The following is a 20,595-nucleotide window of genomic DNA, read 5'->3' as shown; positions in this document are numbered from 1 at the left end:
TTGCCACAATGAAATGTGGCTGCTATATGAAACACGCAAAAGAAAATAAATTAATGTGCCGGGAAACAAAAATATGACTAAGTGGATTTTGACTTATCATTACCACTTAGGTGACATTACGTGGGACGTGCAAATTCAGGGCTCTACGATGACATATTTTAGAAGAAGCACAAAGAAATGTAGGCGCACAATGAAAGTATTTGAGGAAGAGTGTTTTTGCGATAAGATATTACTAAAAGTTAATGAATTAAAGTTTTTTTGGGTGTGTTCAATGCTCAATAAAATACAATGTATTCTAAAATATTTGAGTCACTTGGGTGAGACATTTTTAAGGGGTGGTCCTTTACCGTGGTAGAGGTAGGATTCCCATGTCTGTCTGAGAAGTGAGATTCTCTGACATCCCTTTGCTAGTAGCAGTTGAGAACTCAAATTAACAACAACCTAGTGTGTGTGAACAGAACGATGTAAATAGTCCAGGAAACAAGAGGACAAAGTCACACTTTCGTAGACTTTTGGGTAAATTAGACCAACTTCTATGCTTGTGTGCTTCTAAAAATGAATCTTTCAGCACTTCACTCACATTGCACACACCACTCCAGGCACTGTTGCTGCGCGTGAGGTGGGATATATTTATTTATTTATTTAATTATTATTTTTATTTTTTATTTTTTTCACCTTTATTTAACCAGGTAAGCTAGTTGAGAACAAGTTCTCATTTACAACTGCGACCTGGCCAAGATAAAGCAAAGCAGTGCGACACAAACAACAACACAGAGTTACACGTGGAATAAACAAGCGTACAGTCAATAACACAATAGGGGAAAAAAGAAAGTCTATATACAGTGTGTGCAAATGGCATGAGGAGGTAAGGCAATAAATAGCCCATAGTAGCGAAGTTTTACAATTTAGCAAATTAACACTGGAGTGATGGATGAGATGGTGATGTGCAAGTAGAAATGCTGGTGTGCAAAAGAGCAGAAAATAAAATTAAAAAAATATGGGGATGAGGTTGGTAGATTTGGTGGGCTATTTACAGATGGGCTATGTACAGCTGTAGCGATTGGTTAGCTGCTCAGATAGCTGATGTTTAAAGTTAGTGAGGGAAATATAAGTCTCCAGCTTTAGCGATTTTTGAAATTCGTTCCAGTCATTGGCAGCAGAGAACTGGAAGGAAAGGCGGCCAAAGGGGGTGTTGGCTTTAGGGATGACCAGTGAGATATACCTGCTGGAGCACGTGCTACGAGTGGGTGTTGTTATCATGACCAGTGAGCTGAGATAAGGCGGAGCTTTACCTTGCATAGACTTATAGATGACCTGGAGCCAATGGGTCTGGCGACTAATATGTAGCGAGGGCCAGCCGACTAGAGCATACAGGTCGCAGTGGTGGGTGGTATAAGGGGCTTTGGTGACAAAACGGATGGCACTGTGATAGACTGCATCCAGTTTGCTGAGTAGAGTATTGGAAGCTATTTTGTAAATTACATCGTCGAAGTCGAGGATCGGTAGGATAGTCATTTTTACGAGGGTATGTTTGCCGGCGTGAGTGAAGGAGGCTTTGTTGCGAAATAGGAAGCCGATTGGAGATTTAATTTTGGATTGGAGATGTTTAATATGAGTCTGGAAGGAGAGTTTACAGTCTAGCCAGACACCTAGGTATTTGTAGTTGTCCACATATTCTACGTCAGAACCATCCAGAGTAGTGATGCTAGTCGGGTGGGCGGGTGCAGGCAGCGAACGGTTGAAAAGCATGCATTTGGTTTTACTAGCGTTTAAGAGCAGTTGGAGGCCACGGAAGGAGTGTTGTATGGCATTGAAGCTCGTTTGGAGGTTAGTTAACAGTGTCCAAAGAAGGGCCAGATGTATACAGACTGGTGTCGTCTGCGTAGAGGTGGATCAGGGAATCACCCGCCGCAGAGCGACATCGTTGATATATACAGAGAAAAGAGTCGGCCCGAGAATTGAACCCTGTGGTACCCCCATAGAGACTGCCAGAGGTCCGGACAACAGCCCCTCGATTTGACACACTGAACTCTGTCTGAGAAGTAGCTGGTGAACCAGGCAAGGCAGTCATTTGAGAAACCAAGGCTGTTGAGTCTGCCGATAAGAATGTGGTGGTTGACACAGAGTCGAAAGCCTTGGCCAGGTCGATGAAGACGGCTGCACAGTACTGTCTTTTATCGATGGCGGTTATGATATAGTTTAGTACCTTGAGCGTGGCTGAGGTGTACCCGTGACCAGCTCGAACACCGGATATGGGACTATACATAGTTCTTTGCATAGAAATAAGAAATCATTCTTATTTCTACAGTTCTTTGTGTGATTTAACTACAACCTATGAAACAAAATGGCAGAATTGTGTGTGGTCATTCTTACATTTTTCAGGTCGCACACATCTATTTTTAGGCGCATATTCAAGTAAAATGGTTGCACTGTAGAGCCCTGAAATTCACTCACACTGTTGGTTTGACTGCAACCAACCACAGCGCACACAAATCATGCTGCCCACAGGTACCGGGAGGCAGGACAGACAGCAGACTGTCAAACCAGCAGTGTTTCCCTGTCATCACTCGCTTTGTGACTGACAGGCACCTGTTCTATCAATAGATCGCTAGAAGAGGACTTTTCTGAATTTTTTTGACTCGCGAATTGAAAAGTAGCCTAGTTAAAGCTGCAATATGTACATAGAAATATGAGTTATAGATCTGTCATTCTTATTGAAAGAAAGTCTAAGAAGCGGTAGATCTGTTCTTCTATGTCCGCCTTTTCTATGCTTCCCGGTCATACTATCGGTTTTGTATACTAGCTTCAAACTGTTGAAAATACAATATTTTTAGTTATAGAAAATATATTTCACAGCGGTTTAGATGGTACACTGATTCGCTACACTATACTTTCTTATTTTGGCACAAACACAGAAATTAGGTGAACTATTAGAATTTTACCAACTGGGAAATGGCGGAGCGATATCTGCATAGTGCACCTTTTTAATTTAAGTGGATAAAGTAGGCGCTAGTGGAAAACACAGGAGATCTAGTTGATGCGTCCAGAACCACAGAAATAGAGGAAGACGTGTCGCATCAGCTTGCTGCATTCTATCAAATGCCTGGGCCAAATTAATGACTAGAATTATAGGACATTTGCATCATTATTTTGTGCATTGGAGGATAATAAAGTCAACAGGACATGCACATAAACCTTCTTCAGGCCTCATGCAATTAAAACCAATATTTATTTAGTTTATTCAGGTGTGCTCTAGCAGGGCTGGATCAAAAACCTGCAGACCAAGTAGGAGGGTTGGCCACCCCTCTGCTAAACCGTTGGTTTTGTGGTGTCTGTGGTAAATGGTTGAGCATCGCTAATTTGGATTGGTTGGTTATTGTTGGTGCTATTTTGTTTTCTATTGATTAACTGTCCACAGCTAGCCCTGACTGATAGACTTGCGTCTATCTCGTTCTCTTTTTCTGCAGAGGGAGACCCTGCTGAGACAACTGGAGACCAACCAGCTGGACATAGACGCTACTCTGGAGGAGCTCAATGTTCAGCAGGAGACTGAGGACCAGAACTATGGCATGTGCGTATTTGCTGACATGCAGGCAGGCTTGCACACACACACACACACACACACACACACACACACACACACACACACACACACACACACACACACACACACACACACACACACACACACACAAACACAGATGCACATACAGTACACACACACCCACCAATAACCCATCTGTTTCTCGCGATCAGCTACTGCAAATGTATAAGAGCATATTAAAGGTTATTATGATCAATAAAATCACTGTATATTTCCTTGTAAATACTTTGTAAACAAAATGTTGATTTTAAATTATATGTTATTTTTCATGATCAAATCCGCTGTTTTGACCTCCCCAGTTTCCTGGAGATGATGGAAACCAGAAACAAAGCTGGCTTCAGCTCCCCTTCCAACGGCCAGAGCCCCTCCTCAGGCTCCCAGTCCCCCATCGTCCCCCAGAGCGGGCCCTCTACTCCTGGGGCCTGTCCCAGCCCCTGCACCCCCCAGCAACCCCCTCTCCCACCCCAGCCCATAACTATCTCCAACCCTATCCCCAGGTCAGTTCAGGGCCCCCCCTCCTACACCAACGCTAACCTTAACCCCTGTCCCCCTCTCCAGAACACTGCCCTCCCTAGGGGTCCAGGTTACCCACAGCAGCCCCCGGCCCCCCAGCCGCAGCCCCCAACCCCTCAGGGGCCCCAACATGGGGGAACCACACCTGTCCCGACCCCCCAGTCACCCAGTGTCACCCAGGCCCCTCCTGCCCAGAAGAGAGGCTTCATGTCACGCCTCTTTGGATCAGCCACCTCTGAAACTCCCACTGGTGAGTGTTGGAACCACACTGAACAATAATATAAACGCAACATGCAACAATTTCAAAGATTTTACGGAGTTAAAGTTCATATAATGAAATCAGCCAATTAAAATAAATGAATTGACCCTGATCTATGGATTTCACATGACTGGGAATACAGATATACATCTGTTGGTCACAGATACCTTAAAAAATAAGGTATGGATCAGAAAACCAGTCAGTATCTGGTGTGACCACCATTAGCCCCATGCAGTGCGACGTCTCCTTCACATAGAGCTGATCAGCCTGTTGATTGTGGCCTGTGGAATGTTGTCCCACTCCTCTTCAGTGGCTGTGCGAAGTTGCTGGATATTACCGGGAACTGTAACACGCTGTTGTACACGTCGATCCAGAGCATCCCAAATATGCTCAATGGGTGAAATGTCTGGTGAGTATGCAGGCCATGGAAGAACTGGGACATTTTCATCTTCCAGGAATTGTGTACAGATCCTTGTGACATGGGGCTGTGCATTATCATGCTGAAACATGAGCTGATGGCGGCGAAAGAATAGCACGACAATGGGCCTCAGGACCTTTCAAATTGCCATTGATAAAATGCAATTGTCTTCGTTGTCTGTAGCTTATGCCTGCCCATACCATAACACCACCACCACCATGTTGCACTCTGTTCACAACATTAACATCAGCAAACCGCACGCTATCTCCCCGGTACAGTTGAAACCGGGATTCATCTGTGAAGAGCACACTTCTCCAGCGTGCCAGTAGCCATCGAAGGTGAGCATTTGCCCACTGAAGTCGGTTACGAAGCCAAACTGTAGTCAAGTCAAGAGCGTGGTGAGAACGACGAGCACGCAGATGAGCTTCCCTGAGACGGTTTCTGACAGTTTGTGCAGAAATTCTTCGGTTGTGCAAACCCACAGTTTCATCAACTGTCCGGGTGGTTGGTCTCAGATGATCCTGCAGGTTGTGACGCCGGTTGGACATACTGCCAAATTCTCTAAAATGACGTTGGAGTCGGCTTATGGTAGAGAAATTAACATTAAATTCTCTGGCAACAGCTCTGGTAGACATTCCTGTAGTCATTATGCTAATCATCCCTCAAAACTTGAGACATCTGTGGTATTGTGTTGTGTGACAAAACTGCACATTTTAGAGTGGCCTTTTATTGTCCCCAGCACAAGGTGCACCTGTGTAATGATCATGATGTTTAATCAGCTTCTTGATATGCCACACCTGTCAGGTGGAATGATTATCTTGGCAAAGGAGAAATGCGTACTAACAGGGATGTAAACTCATTTCTGCACCAAATTGTTGTGCCTATACAACATTTCTGGGATCTTTTATTTCAGCTCATAAAACATGGGACCAACACTTTACATGTTGCGTTTATATATTTTTTGTTCAGTATACATTCCATTATGTAGGTCAGATTAGGGTGGAGGGATGTTTCACTTCAAATGCATGGAGCTTTATTTGAACTGTTTGTGGAGGTACTGTATATTAAAAAACAAGGCCAGGCGATGTGATCTGAAATGCTTATCTAATGGCTTCAAATTCAGTCAATTATTAATTAAGACAACCGGAAAACAAGGTACATGTAGAAATGTGTGAGCGTCTCTCATGTGCATTAAGAGGCCAGAGTCAGTCTTTGGCATGTAATAGTGCTACAGTTTGGTTTGGCTCTAAAGGTTGGCTGGGGCTGAGAGAGAGCTAAGGTTTATATCATAGGCTGAATACGGAGAAGGGGAGGACTTTTGGCCTACGTTTCCATCACTAGCTAGGTTTCCATCACTAGCTAGGTTTCCATCACTATCTAGGTTTCCATCACTAGCTAGGTATCCATCACTAGCTAGGTTTCCATCACTATCTAGGTGTCCATCACTATCTAGGTTTCCATCATCAAGCTAGGTTTCCATCACTAGCTAGGTTTCCATCACTAGCTAGGTATCCATCACTAGCTAGGTATCCATCACTATCTAGGTTTCCATCACTAGCTAGGTTTCCATCATCAAGCTAGGTTTCCATCACTAGCTAGGTTTCCATCACTAGCTAGGTTTCCATCACTATCTAGGTTTCCATCACTAGCTAGGTTTCCATCACTATCTAGGTTTCCATCACTAGCTAGGTTTCCATCACTATCTAGGTTTCCATCACTATCTAGGTGTCCATCACTATCTAGGTTTCCATCATCAAGCTAGGTTTCCATCACTAGCTAGGTTTCCATCACTAGCTAGGTATCCATCACTAGCTAGGTATCCATCACTATCTAGGTTTCCATCACTAGCTAGGTTTCCATCATCAAGCTAGGTTTCCATCACTAGCTAGGTTTCCATCACTATCTAGGTTTCCATCACTATCTAGGTTTCCATCACTAGCTAGGTTTCCATCACTAGCTAGGTTTCCATCACTATCTAGGTTTCCATCACCAACTAGGTTTCCATCACTATCTAGGTTTCCATCACTAGCTAGGTTTCCATCCAATTGGTTACAGATTTTAATGTGAATATTCTAAAATCCACTTAAAACAATTTGAGCATTTTTCTACCAGAGATATTTCTTATTGCGGATAAACGGCTGTGCGTGATGACGTAGTGCACATAAAAATAACTTTTAAATTCCCATGTAACGAATAATTTTTTGAAATTAAGTTAAATGGGTTTCCATTGCATTTTCAACTCTAATGATGGTTTTGTCACAAATGTGTTGTGTTATATAGCGAATGTGCCCTAACCTGGTATTGGCATGTGCGCTTTAGCCAACAGCTCACAGATACAGTGCGGGTATATGCTGGCTTCACGTGCTCATGGGAAATAGGAAACTGGGACCTAGGAAGTGGTAATTCTGGCATGATTTGTGTTCAAGTGAATTTGAGGTCGGAACAATTCTTCAACCAGTACGATTTTAGCTAGCTTGATAAGCTTGCAAACATTGCTAGTAATAAAGTTAGTTAGCTTGCTTAACATTGACAATATGGTTAGAATAGCTACATTATCCATATTGATAAGGTTGTAATTATAAAACATTTACTTGTTTAAAACTTTTAATTGAAAAGGTCAGTGGTGAAACGTCACAACTCGTGTTTCCCACTGTGAGTTTCCCACTTGTAATTCTGACTTGGAGGGTCATTCAAGTGAAATTTCCCACTGGGAACTAGGAGCTTCAGATAACTCCGGCAGCATGTGAATGTGGCGGTAGCCTACCTACCTGACGAGATTATTATAGACAAAAGAGCGGTATTAGTGGGAGAGGAATTTAGCATTTCTGGCACAGTTTATATTACTGACACAAGAACATCCCACCTTGTTTAGCGTCATTTGTTTTGTCGACATTTGAAAAGTTTCCCGGGAAAAATTTGCTCTTTCCATCAGGCCTGTCGTGTACTTCACTCGCATAAAAAGGTTGGATGGAAATCTGGTTAATGTCTATAAACTCAAAATAGCAACCAGTCTACTAATGAATAATGCCTACCAAAGGTAATAGGAAGCCATTTCAAAAGTGATCACTTCGGCATAATGTGATTGAATCAACAGTCGTACACGTTAACTGACGTGAAATCCTTTGGGATAGAGGATGATCTTTTTGATTTCCATTTTGGTTTATTAATTGAAAATGACATGGTTGAAATAATGTGGCAGCAGCACGAGACAGGCAGCACGAGACAGGCAGCACGAGACAGGCAGCACGAGACAGGCAGCACGAGACAGGCAGCACGAGACAGGCAGCACGAGACAGGCAGCACGAGACAGGCAGCACGAGACTGGCAGCACGAGACTGGCAGCACGAGACTGGCAGCACGAGACTGGCAGCACGAGACTGGCAGCACGAGACTGGCAGCACGAGACAGGCAGCACGAGACAGGCAGCACGAGACAGGCAGCTAGAGACAGGCAGCACGAGACAGGCAGAAAGATGGTTTTCCATTGAATTCTCATTCACATCACAAACTAGCACTATGCCAATCAAGCGCAGAAAACAAGTACTGTTTGAAGCCAGGTCTGGTATCCGTACCACCCATTATCATCACCACCATGTTTGGGCGGCAGGTAGCCTAGTGGTTAGAGCATTGAACTAGTAACCGAAAGGTTGCAAGATCAAATCCCCGAGCTGACAAGGTAAAAAATCTGTCGTTCTGCCCCTGAACAAGGCAGTTAACCCACTGTTCCTAGGCCGTCATTGAAAATAAGAATTTGTTCTTAACTGACTTGCCTAGTTAAATAAAGGTAAAATAAATAAAATGTTCATCCTTCCTCTCCCACTCTTCTCTCCTCAGATGGCGCAGACGAGAAGGTGCGGAATGTGGATGACTTTGTTCCTGATGTGGACCGTATCTTGCTGGAGGAGGGGGCTGCTGCCAAGGAGAAAGCCAAGGAGAAAGCTCGAAGAGCAGGCAACATGGACAGTGACAGGTAGATCCTCACTCCCTAATCATCTCCATGATCTTCTATGACCCATGTCCAAGGCTTGTGGCTTTGGATAGGTATACAAGTAAGTGTGGATATAGTGACTTTTTCAATATTTGGACTATTTTGATAGGCTGGCCAACCCTCCACCTGGAGAGCAACTGGAACAAGATCAAACTCTCCCTGTGTACTAGAACACGTTTCTAATGATCATTGTTTAGTGAAGAAGATCTACCGCTGCTGTGCAGTTCAGACACCCACAGTCAATATGTTCTTCAATATAGTGGAGGTGAATGTATCTTAAAGGGGCAATTCAAACATGTTCATCTCCAGCACCAACCCAACATCAACATATGTGAAAATGGCGCGTTTCTATGTTTTGTAGTAAAAAAGATAGAGGAAGATAATGGTTGCGTCATGTGATTTTTAACCAATTATGAGTAAGCTTTGCCTATTAAGACATGTTCCTTTAATGTGCTTGGTGGGAGGAGGATGAGGGGAGGAGAGGTGGCGGAGGAAAGGGGTGAGGGGTGAGGTTTTTGTTCCGTCAGGTCTCCTCTGCTCAGAATCTAGGTCATTCATCACTCATTTGCTAGAGAGAGAGAAAGAGGGAGGGGTGAGAGAGAAGGCACTTTATTTTATTGGATAAGACTTAAAGGGGCAATCTGCAGTTGCTACGTCCATTTTTAGACATATAAATTGTTATATGTATCCATTCATTCTTGAGGAATATTACCTTATAAATGCCTCATCACTTCCCATCAGAACCCAAAATGTACGCTTGTTTTCCTCCAGTGTTTGTCAACAAAGTAAATGTAAACAAAACTGTATAGCTTCAATACAGGGTTAAAACTATCATTTAGATGGTCATTTTGATGGTCAGTTCTTGCATGCACAGCTCTTTCTATGAATTTGACTGTGGTTACATTTCTCTAGCCCCATCCCTTAGCTTTTGTCGGGAAAAGTTCTTTGTTAATGTACATCTAAACTGCGGATTTCCTCTTAATACAGTCTTACGTTATAGAAATGTGAAGAGAGTAATGATTTTAGAAAATCGGTCAGATTCCTGTGTTGTATAATGAAGGGAATCAACTTCAATTTGAAGGAGAGAATTGTCCTACAAGGGCCGTTTTGCTGTTTTGGAAAATGAGAAATGAGGCTTGAAGTGCTTAGATGTTAGAAGATGAACTTAAAATGATGAAGTTAAAAGGAGAAGTGGAGAGTGGATGTGAGACACACACACACACACACACACACACACACACACACACACACACAATAGCTTAGTGCTAATAAATACTAACTCTCTTTCACTGAATCAGTCTTCAGGGCTGCCTTTTTGAACTGTCATTCTGGTTAAGATTTTAATGGAGCGTAGCATCAGATAATTAAGTAAGTGTGTAGATAATGGTAAAATAAGTTATTGTTGGGCCTCCCGGGTGGCGCAGTGGTCTAGGGCACTGCATCGCAGTGCTAACTGCGCCACCAGAGTCTCTGGGTTCGCGCCCAGGCTCTGTCGCAGCCGGCCGCGACCGGGAGGTCCGTGGGGCGACGCACAATTGGGCTAGCGTCGTCCGGGTTAGGGTGGGTTTGGCCGGTAGGGATATCCTTGTCTCATCGCGCTCCAGCGACTCCTGTGGCGGGCCGGGCGCAGTGCGCGCTAACCAAGGGGGCCAGGTGCACGGTGTTTCCTCCGACACATTGGTGCGGCTGGCTTCCGGGTTGGAGGCGCGCTGTGTTAAAGAAGCAGTGCGGCTTGGTTGGGTTGTGCTTCGGAGGACGCATGGCTTTCGACCTTCGTCTCTCCCGAGCCCGTACGGGAGTTGTAGCGATGAGACAAGATAGTAATTACTAGCGATTGGATACCACGAAAATTGGGGAGAAAAGGGGATAAAATTAAAAAATAAAAAATAAAAATAAAAATAAAAAATAAGTTATTGTTAATGTAATGACTTTTCGATAACATCCCAGTAGGCTATAACTGGATGATGTAATAATATATGAACAGATAATGCAATAATGTTATGATTTAGTCACTGTTCATTTAAATAACGGTAAGTAAAACAAAAGTAGTGGGGAACCTGTAGTTGAACCTTTTGTCCTAGCGCAGCTGAAATACTGACATTAGCAACGTTACAGATGTTAACCATGTTATAAGCCTACATGTTATCCAGCTCGTGCTACATTTCTTAACACAATTCTAACAGAAGGCCACAAGGACAATTCTACAGGTGTCACAAACAACATTAATAAAAAAATGTTTTTAAATGGTTAGGACATCAGACTTAACAAAAGTAGCTTCAAAGTCCTGCATTTGTAAATACATTTAAAACAGTGTGTCTTTTCCAGCAGGTGTTGCTCAATGGGGTATCATTACTGAGACGCATACTGATTATTTTAAAATTTTTTGTGGTGCTTGAAAAATGGCCCATCATATTGCTCAAATGTGTTGGTTATTCTTACATCAGAACTTACCACTTCTCTCTCTGTCCATGTTTTACAGTGACGGTGAGGGCCGAGGGGGGAACCCCATGGTGTCAGGGTTCCAGGACGATTTTGCCCCAGATGAGCTGTGCCAGTCTGTGCCCAAATCTGTGCCCAAGGCAGCCACTGTCCCCAGCGTGGGCATCACCCTGACCAGCGATGAAGAGGATGAGGGGACGAAGGCACTTAACGTCATCCAGGACGGTGGATCGGACAGAAGGAGGTATGGGTGGGAAGAGAACTTGAATTGCATAACCTCAGGTTTTTCTTAAGATGCTAGTATTATACAGTATGTAGATAGAGATTGATGTAGTCCTTGGGGCGGTAGAGATTGATGTAGTCCCTGGGGCGGTAGAGATTTGATGTAGTCCCTGGGGCGGTAGAGATTGATGTAGTCCCTGGGGCGGTAGAGATTGATGTAGTCCTTGGGGCGGTAGAGATTGATGTAGTCCCTGGGGCGGTAGAGATTGATGTAGTCATTGGCCGGTAGAGATTGATGTAGTCCCTGGGGCGGTAGAGATTGATGTAGTCCCTGGGGCGGTAGAGATTGATGTAGTCCCTGGGGCGGTAGAGATTGATGTAGTCCCTGGGGCGGTAGAGATTGATGTAGTCCCTGGGGCGGTAGAGATTGATGTAGTCCCTGGGGCGGTAGAGATTGATGTAGTCCCTGGGGCAGTAGAGATTGATGTAGTCCCTGGGGCGGTAGAGATTGATGTAGTCCTTGGGCGGTAGAGATTGATGTAGTCATTGGGCGGTAGAGATTGATGTAGTCCTTGGGCGGTAGAGATTGATGTAGTCCTTGGGCGGTAGAGATTGATGTAGTCCTTGGGCGGTAGAGATTGATGTAGTCCCTGGGGCGGTAGAGATTGATGTAGTCCCTGGGGCGGTAGAGATTGATGTAGTCCCTGGGGCGGTAGAGATTGATGTAGTCCCTGGGGCGGTAGAGATTGATGTAGTCCCTGGGCGGTAGAGATTGATGTAGTCCCTGGGCAGTAGAGATTGATGTAGTCCCTGGGCAGTAGAGATTGATGTAGTCCCTGGGCAGTAGAGATTGATGTAGTCCCTGGGGCGGTAGAGATTGATGTAGTCCCTGGGGCGGTAGCGATTGATGTAGTCATTGGGCGGTAGAGATTGATGTAGTCCTTGGTCGGTAGAGATTGATGTAGTCCCTGGGCAGTAGAGATTAATGTAGTCCCTGGGTCGGTAGAGATTAATGTAGTCCCTGGGTTGGTAGAGATTGATGTAGTCATTGGGCGGTAGAGATTGATGTAGTCCTTGGGCGGTAGAGATTGATGTAGTCCCTGGGCAGTAGAGATTGATGTAGTCCCTGGGTCGGTAGAGATTGATGTAGTCCCTGGGGCGGTAGAGATTGTTGTAGTCATTGGGCGGTAGAGATTGATGTAGTCATTGGGCGGTAGAGATTGATGTAGTCATTGGGCGGTAGAGATTGATGTAGTCCTTGGGCGGTAGAGATTGATGTAGTCCCTGGGCGGTAGAGATTGATGTAGTCCCTGGGGCGGTAGAGATTGTTGTAGTCATTGGGCGGTAGAGATTGATGTAGTCCTTGGGCGGTAGAGATTGATGTAGTCCCTGGGCGGTAGAGATTGATGTAGTCCCTGGGCAGTAGAGATTGATGTAGTCCCTGGGCAGTAGAGATTGATGTAGTCCCTGGGCAGTAGAGATTAATGTAGTCCCTGGGTCGGTAGAGATTAATGTAGTCCCTGGGTCGGTAGAGATTGATGTAGTCATTGGGCGGTAGAGATTGATGTAGTCTCTGGGCGGTAGAGATTGATGTAGTCATTGGTCGGTAGAGATTGATGTAGTCATTGGGCGGTAGAGATTGATGTAGTCTCTGGGCGGTAGAGATTGATGTAGTCATTGGGCGGTAGAGATTGATGTAGTCATTGGGCGGTAGAGATCGATGTAGTCCTTGGGCGGTAAAGATCGATGTAGTCCTTGGGCGGTAGAGATTGATGTAGTCATTTGTCAATAGAGATTGATGTAGTCATTGGGCGGTAGAGATTGATGTAGTCCCTGGGCGGTAGAGATTGATGTAGTCCCTGGGCAGTAGAGATTGATGTAGTCCCTGGGCGGTAGAGATTGATGTAGTCCCTGGGCAGTAGAGATTGATGTAGTCCCTGGGCGGTAGAGATTGATGTAGTCCCTGGGCGGTAGAGATTGATGTAGTCCCTGGGCGGTAGAGATTGATGTAGAGATTGATGTAGTCCTTGGGGCGGTAGAGATTGATGTAGTCCTTGGGGCGGTAGAGATTGATGTAGTCCCTGGGCGGTAGAGATTAATGTAGTCATTGGGGCGGTAGAGATTGATGTAGTCATTGGGCGGTAGAGATTGATGTGGTCATTGGGCGGTAGAGATTGATGTAGTCATTGGGCGGTAGAGATTGATGTATTCATTGGGCGGTAGAGATTGATGTAGTCATTGGGCGGTAGAGATTGATGTAGTCATTGGGCGGTAGAGATTGATGTGGTCATTGGGCGGTAGAGATTGATGTATTCATTGGGCGGTAGAGATTGATGTAGTCATTGGGCGGTAGAGATTGATGTAGTCATTGGGCGGTAGAGATTGATGTAGTCATTGGGCGGTAGAGATTGATGTGGTCATTGGGCGGTAGAGATTGATGTGGTCATTGGGCGGTAGAGATTGATGTGGTCATTGGGCGGTAGAGATTGATGTGGTCATTGGGCGGTAGAGATTGATGTGGTCATTGGGCGGTAGAGATTGATGTGGTCATTGGGCGGTAGAGATTGATGTAGTCTCTGGGCGGTAGAGATTGATGTAGTCATTGGGCGGTAGAGATTGATGTGGTCATTGGGCGGTAGAGATTGATGTGGTCCCTGGGGCAGTAGAGATTGATGTAGTCATTGGGCGGTAGAGATTGATGTAGTCCCTGGGCGGTAGAGATTGATGTAGTCCCTGGGCGGTAGAGATTGATGTAGTCATTGGGGCGGTAGAGATTGATGTATTCATTGGGCGGTAGAGATTGATGTGGTCATTGGGCGGTAGAGATTGATGTAGTCATTGGGCGGTAGAGATTGATGTAGTCATTGGGCGGTAGAGATTGATGTAGTCATTGGGCGGTAGAGATTGATGTGGTCATTGGGCGGTAGATATTGGTGTAGTCATTGGGCGGTAGATATTGGTGTAGTCATTGGGCCCTTTTTACATCAGCAGTTGTCACAAAGTGCTTATACAGAAACACAGCCTAAAACACATAAAACCCCAAACTGCAAGCAATGCAGATGTAGAAGCATGGTGGCTAGGAAAAACTCTAGAAAAGCAGGAACCTAGGAAGAAACCTAGAGAGGAACCAGGCTCTGAGGGGTGGCCAGTCCTCTTCTGGCTGTGCCGGGTGGAGATTATAAAGTTACATGGCCATTAAGGCCAGATTGTTCTTCAAGATATTCAAACGTTCATAGATGACCAGCAGAGTCAAATAAGAATCAGTGGTTATAGAGGGTGCAACAGGTCAGCACCTCAGGAGTAATTATCAGTTGGTTTTTCATTGCCGAGCATTCAGAGGTTGAGACAGCAAGTACAGTAGAGCGAGGGGGAGATTGAGAGAGAGAGAAGCAGCATGTCCGGGACATGGTAGCGTGTCTGGTGAACAGGTCAGGGTTAACTTATTGATGTTATCATGCATCTTTTAATATTTAGATCTGTATTGTGCTTTCTGATCAGATCCTCCAACGCTTTGAAGACTCAAAACAAGACCGGAGAAGCCAAGAAACCAGCGGGCTTAAAGATGTCGTCCGAGCCCGTCTCATTCCTGAACACGACCCTAGCCCCGGTGCAGTCCATGTGGGCAGGCAAGAAGAAGGGAGGGGATGAATCCTCCCACTCAGACCAAGAAGCTCCAGGGGCCGATCAGATGCTCTCCTTCGTCATGGACGAACCAGACTATGAGGACGAGGAGTTTGAGAAGCCCAAGAAAAAGAAGGTGCCGTTACAGTAGACTGCTCTGTTACAGTAGACTGCTCTGTTACAGTAGACTGCTCTGTTATAGTAGACTGCTCTGTTACAGTGGACTGCTCTGTTACAGTAGACTGCTCTGTTACAGTAGACTGCTCTGTTACAGTAGACTGCTCTGTTACAGTAGACTGCTCAATCCTCTAATCCCCTTCTATTGGGTCAATGTGAAATGTAGAAGAAGGTGTCCATTACTTTCCAGACACAGGGCCTTCTGTTCTCGTTGACTGTTTTCTCATATATGTGATAGTGGTAGGTAGAGATGTGGTTTTTCTATAGTGGTCACGTTTACATGCACAGTAATAATTGGATATTAAACCGATTATAGTAGTAGGCAGATTATGCAATAGTCAGGAAACACCTTACTCTCGTTATTTTAATGGGCGTAAGATCGATTTTCCAAGCAATCCTTTTCGAATTATTAGGACATGTAAACACCTTAATAAGCGTATCAACTGTGTGTTTGATCTGCACTTGTGCTTTGATCTCCTCATCGAGGAGCGAGCTTTCTTCTATAGCACAAGTGTATGCGTCTTAGAAGTAGTCTTCACATACAAACTATATGTCTGAACTCAATAACACAGTCGCTGTGGTAGAACCTTTATTTCCATTGGTGATTTCCTGCAGTTATCAGCGTGCCATCAAGTAACCTGATTTCAGATGTGTCCATGTAAACAGGATTATTAGGAAAATCGTTCTTCTTGCAAAGCATGTAAACGTTTTAATCAAACGATTATATTAATCTGATTATTCACAATAATCGCATGATTGTGTGCATGTAACCATACTCAGTGATTGACAGATTGAGAACTTTGATTATATTTGACAGTAGTTAGACCTATGGGTGGCAGCCTTTCTCAATCTAGTCCTCAGGACCCATATATTTGACTGGGTTTAGAAATGCTGATTTAGACTGAATGTAAAAGAGAACAGGTCCATCTATTGTACCAACCTATTTTCTCCTACTTTCTCTCTCCCCTTCTTTCTGTCTTTCCATCTCTCTTTGTCCCCTACTCATTCTCTATCGCGCCCCCCCCCCCTTCCTGTCTCCCCTTTACCAAGGAGCCTTCGGCTGTACTGGAGGACCTGAAGCCGGTCCAGCCCTCTGTCCTCCCTATCAAGAGCGACGACCTGGACCTGTTTGGACTGGGATTCCAGGATGTGGCGCCCAAGAGCAAGGAAAGCAGTGAGGACCAAGATGGTGAGCAAGGTTCTGAAGCAAAGTCATTGGAAATCATTGGAGTCATGATCACTATTCTGGACTAGTGTGTCTGTGTGTTTTATACTTTCACAGTTTGGGTATATGTATTGGTAAAAGAAATTCAGAGTTGTCTTAATTTTGCTTAATTGTCTTGCAGACCGAGAAAGTAGATCCTCAACAAAGGACAAGAAGAAGAAGAAGAAGAAGAGTAAAGAGGTAAGGTGAAAGATGAGTCGTCTTTACACCCTGGGTGTCATCCTCAGCTAATAGTAACTATGGGACACGTCTGCTCCTTGCAGGAGGACGACAAAAGCAGCAAGAAACGACACAAACAGAAGAAAAAGGAGGAGTCAGGGAGCGGGGACGAGAAAGAGAAGAAAAAGAAGAAGTCAAAGTCGACCAAGAAAGCCGGCGGCGTGGTGGACGACCTGGAGTCTTTTCTCGCCGGAGACGAAGACTACGAGGAGATGTAGAATATCCCCCCCAGCATCCAATCAGGACTACGTTTCTACTTCAGCATTCTAGGGTCAGGATGTAGCCATGAAGACGACAGAATGCGTCGACTGACTGGCTGAGTGATCGAAGACTGCAATTCTCATTGGGTGATAGTTATTTCCCACTTCCTGACGTTGTGGTGCCTCTACGGTGGTTAGATTTGGATAATTTGTGATTGACATTGTTTGTTTTGCTTACCCTTTTACTGTACATGCAACACTACCGTCATACAACAACTCTACTGCAAATCTGTAGCTGGTATATCCAGGTTTTGAGTTTACACTCTTAGGACAAAACCACCATTACTTTGATGTTTCCACGGTTGATTACACTTGGGTACACTCACTACAATGTCTTTGCTATTCCATTTGTCTTTCCCCATTGGGCCTGCTTTCTGGTAAAGGCTTTAGAACTGACCCTAGTACAGAGTTGTGACTATTTCTATATGGGAGCGCTTTCCTTTACACTGACCAGTGTTCAGGAGTCGGGGGACGTGTGTGCATTCATTATGAATTATGTTGAACATTGCTTGAGCAGCGATATAAATGTTATTTATGTTTATCTGGTGTTGGCTTTTCGAACTACGGCTATGTCTAGGTACAGTAGGAGTTTGTGAGTGTTTACTAAACCAGACATTTTGGGAGTTTCTCTGAAATGATTCAGCAAATTTCACTGTGCATGATCATTTTGGTTTGATGTCAATGCCTTAAGGAAAGCTTTACTTTAACACTGGAAAGGGTTATTTTAACACCGGAAAGGGTTACTTTAACACCGGAAAGGGGGTTACTTTAACACTGTAAAGGGGGTTACTTTAACACCGGAAAGGGTTACTTTAACACCGGAAAGGGGGTTACTTTAACACTGTAAAGTGGCGATATGAATGCCTTTTAGTTGTAGAGATCTGATTGTTCAATGATGCCGTCATTCTGGCAAAACACAATGCAAGGGAAGCCAAGATACGATGTCTTTTTTTCAACCTGCTGTTCTGTTAAGTCGTGTTGTTGTTTTTACTAAGTGGCAGTTGTACAATGTAATTTGACGTTTCTTCTCATTTCTTCCATTAACCAAATGATGTGTTTCTTGGACACATGTTTTAATATCTCCGTGGTTACCTGTAACTTTTACACTAGTTTGCTTGGATCCTATTTCTTGATGTTGCTGAGCACCATGTGGGATGGTTTTGCTGTGTAGAGTGATATCTCATAATGGAACATAGTCCTTACTGAACTTGTTAACTTTACTGTAGGGGAGTGTGGAGTCTGCTAGTCAGTCATAACTACACACTGCTATCTATCTGCACTCCGATCCAGGGGATGTTTACAACAAAGTAAATGGCCTCAAGCTATTCATTCCACCTTAAGTCCCCTTAGAAAGAATTGACAACATATCAGGAATGTATTTAGAGTCATATCATACATGTATGCATTGTTACCATTCCATATTTATTTTGAAATATTAAGAAAATATTTTTGGACATTAAACAAATCCCATGTTAATATATCCATTATAGAAAAGTATATGCACTTGTATTCATGCATTTGTACTGCATATTTCTCTATGTGTGTTTTTACCTTGCTCTGTTGTGTCTAAAATAGGTACTTTGAACTGTCTTTAAAAGAGACACTACATATCCATTTCCACCCAGCCATCTATGGGTCGTGACTGCAGTGTACTGCTAGTTAGGTATCCTGACCACTGCCTCACTGTATATTATCAGGGAGAACATGCAACATTTCCAGACTGTGTATCGGAACCTACTGTACATCAATAGAACTCTTACATCAATAGAACTGTTCCATCAATAGAACTGTTACATCGATAGAACTGTTCCATCGATAGAACTGTTACATCAACAGATCTGTTACATCAATAGAACTGTTTCATCAATAGAACTGTTTCATCAATAGAACTGTTACATCGATAGAACTGTTTCATCAATAGAACTGTTACTTACATCAGTAGAACTGTCCCAAGAGACGGCTCTGCGAGCGTTTGTTGAATCAGGTAGACCTATAGCTCAGTCTTTCCCTGACCGCTCGTATATCCTTGGTTCTCTCTGGTCGAAGGCGGTATACTCTGGGGACACCGGGGTCCCCTCACACCTCATCCCCTCTTCTGGCTTAGTCCTCTTTCTCACCATAGGGAGTGATGTCATTTTTTGCTGTAGCCTAACCCTCCCAGCTGGCTTGACGGGAGGGAACCCAATGTGGCGAGGTCGACTCCCAGGCTGACCATGGGGTCATCCTCAGTGTTTCCCCCTCATGCAGCTGTCTGCCTGTCAGGCTAGCTGCTAGGCTAGGACACCCACCCCTACCGCTCACTATGGACCAAATCCTAACTTCCTCTACAGTCGAATAATGTCAGTTGGTGTCCTGTTGACATTAATGCATGACTAAATGAACATTTTGCTTAAGTGGAAGTTAGGAGTCACCCCTATGAAAGTAAAATCCCAGGCGAGCCATGTCAACTCGTCAAAGAGTCCCTCTGCATGAGCGTCACTGTGAGAAACAACAACACACCTGGCTGTACCACTGTAGAATTAGAATTTGTAGAACAGACATTGTTAGTGCATACATTATGGAGGGATAGTGTCTTTTCTAGTTATTCTAATTCTGTGTTTATGTAATATAACCCAGTCCTACCCAGACCTGTTTTGTTTTTTGGTAGTTGATTTTGTTTCATTGCGTTATTCTGCTTTTTGTTCAATGACGTGTGAAGGAATTTGTTTTGATTCATGTAGATCAAACTAATGCAACTTTTTGTTTACTGCTTTTTCTGTGGTATGATGTCTTCTGGGTAAAGTTAAAACAGGAATCATCCAGATCATGCAAACTGCCAGTGAAAGGTGGCAACAAGCGAACTTGAGATTATCTCTTGGTTACATCTTCCACCTTGATTTTAAATGTAATATCCCTTGTGCATTGTCTTCATCTTGCTTGCTCCCTGCATATTGTCTTTGTTTAGGTAATTGTGTCTATAGTTGATTGAACTGTTGGTTGAATTTGGTCTGTTTATGTGTATGCATCTGAATATATTGAGAGATGGTGGGCAACTGGGGGGGGAAAAAGAGATTATTTTGACATTCCTCATATGCTTCCATCTACACACTGTAAGTGATAAAATTGTCTAATAAATGCAAAAATACTTTCATTTTTTGGCTCAAAATCTCATGAATTGGCATGTTTGTAATGAGTTATTTTCTAAACCTTTATTTTACAGTATGTAGTCTGTTCCATTATAGTCTTGTGATAAAACAATCAGCTGAAATACAGAAACAGAGTTAGCAGTTGTAAGACCTATGTAAAAACTGTTGTAAATACAGTCCATTATTTTTGTGACACCTAAATGTAAAGTGGGATATCTTTTCAAATAGAACGATAATTGTTTCTTTTTTTTCTGCTCTCCAGAAGCCGTACTTCTGGTTTCAGGTCTAAAATATCTACATTCATTCAGAAGACCAAAACATTACGCTTACACACATTGTCATACCGTTGAAGGGACAGTTCAGCAGAATGTTTCTTAACGGCCCTTTTTTTTGTATCCATTGCTCCCAAAAGGTATGTTTTCTCTGCAGCCACTCGGGGGCAGTGTGATAAAATAGATGAATGTTTCGACTGGTCGTTCACCTCAAGGCCCAGTGTGTGAAATTCGCTAGTGCAGGGGTGCATTAG

The 20,595-nt window shown here is 43.9% G+C and overlaps 1 protein-coding gene across 3 annotated transcripts in view; it reads left to right on the top strand.

The window, feature by feature from the left end:
- The window catches only part of LOC120025784 (rab-like protein 6), a 36,024-nt gene extending 15,950 nt beyond the window's left edge, over window positions 1-20,074 (top strand). For all 3 annotated transcript variants that reach the window (XM_038970427.1, XM_038970428.1, XM_038970429.1), the window contains 8 exons: window positions 3,468-3,571; window positions 3,904-4,367; window positions 8,628-8,763; window positions 11,261-11,464; window positions 14,941-15,199; window positions 16,291-16,429; window positions 16,587-16,645; window positions 16,729-20,074. In XM_038970427.1, the coding sequence (XP_038826355.1) occupies window positions 3,468-3,571; window positions 3,904-4,367; window positions 8,628-8,763; window positions 11,261-11,464; window positions 14,941-15,199; window positions 16,291-16,429; window positions 16,587-16,645; window positions 16,729-16,902 (1,539 nt within the window). In that variant the 3' untranslated portion in view covers window positions 16,903-20,074. The remainder of the gene's footprint in view (window positions 1-3,467; window positions 3,572-3,903; window positions 4,368-8,627; window positions 8,764-11,260; window positions 11,465-14,940; window positions 15,200-16,290; window positions 16,430-16,586; window positions 16,646-16,728) is intronic.
- Window positions 20,075-20,595: the final 521 nt, after the last annotated feature.

This window comes from Salvelinus namaycush, chromosome 31 (assembly GCF_016432855.1).
Source record: "Salvelinus namaycush isolate Seneca chromosome 31, SaNama_1.0, whole genome shotgun sequence".
NCBI classification, from domain to species: Eukaryota; Metazoa; Chordata; class Actinopteri; order Salmoniformes; family Salmonidae; genus Salvelinus; species Salvelinus namaycush.
This window is presented reverse-complemented; position numbering and strand designations above follow the sequence as displayed.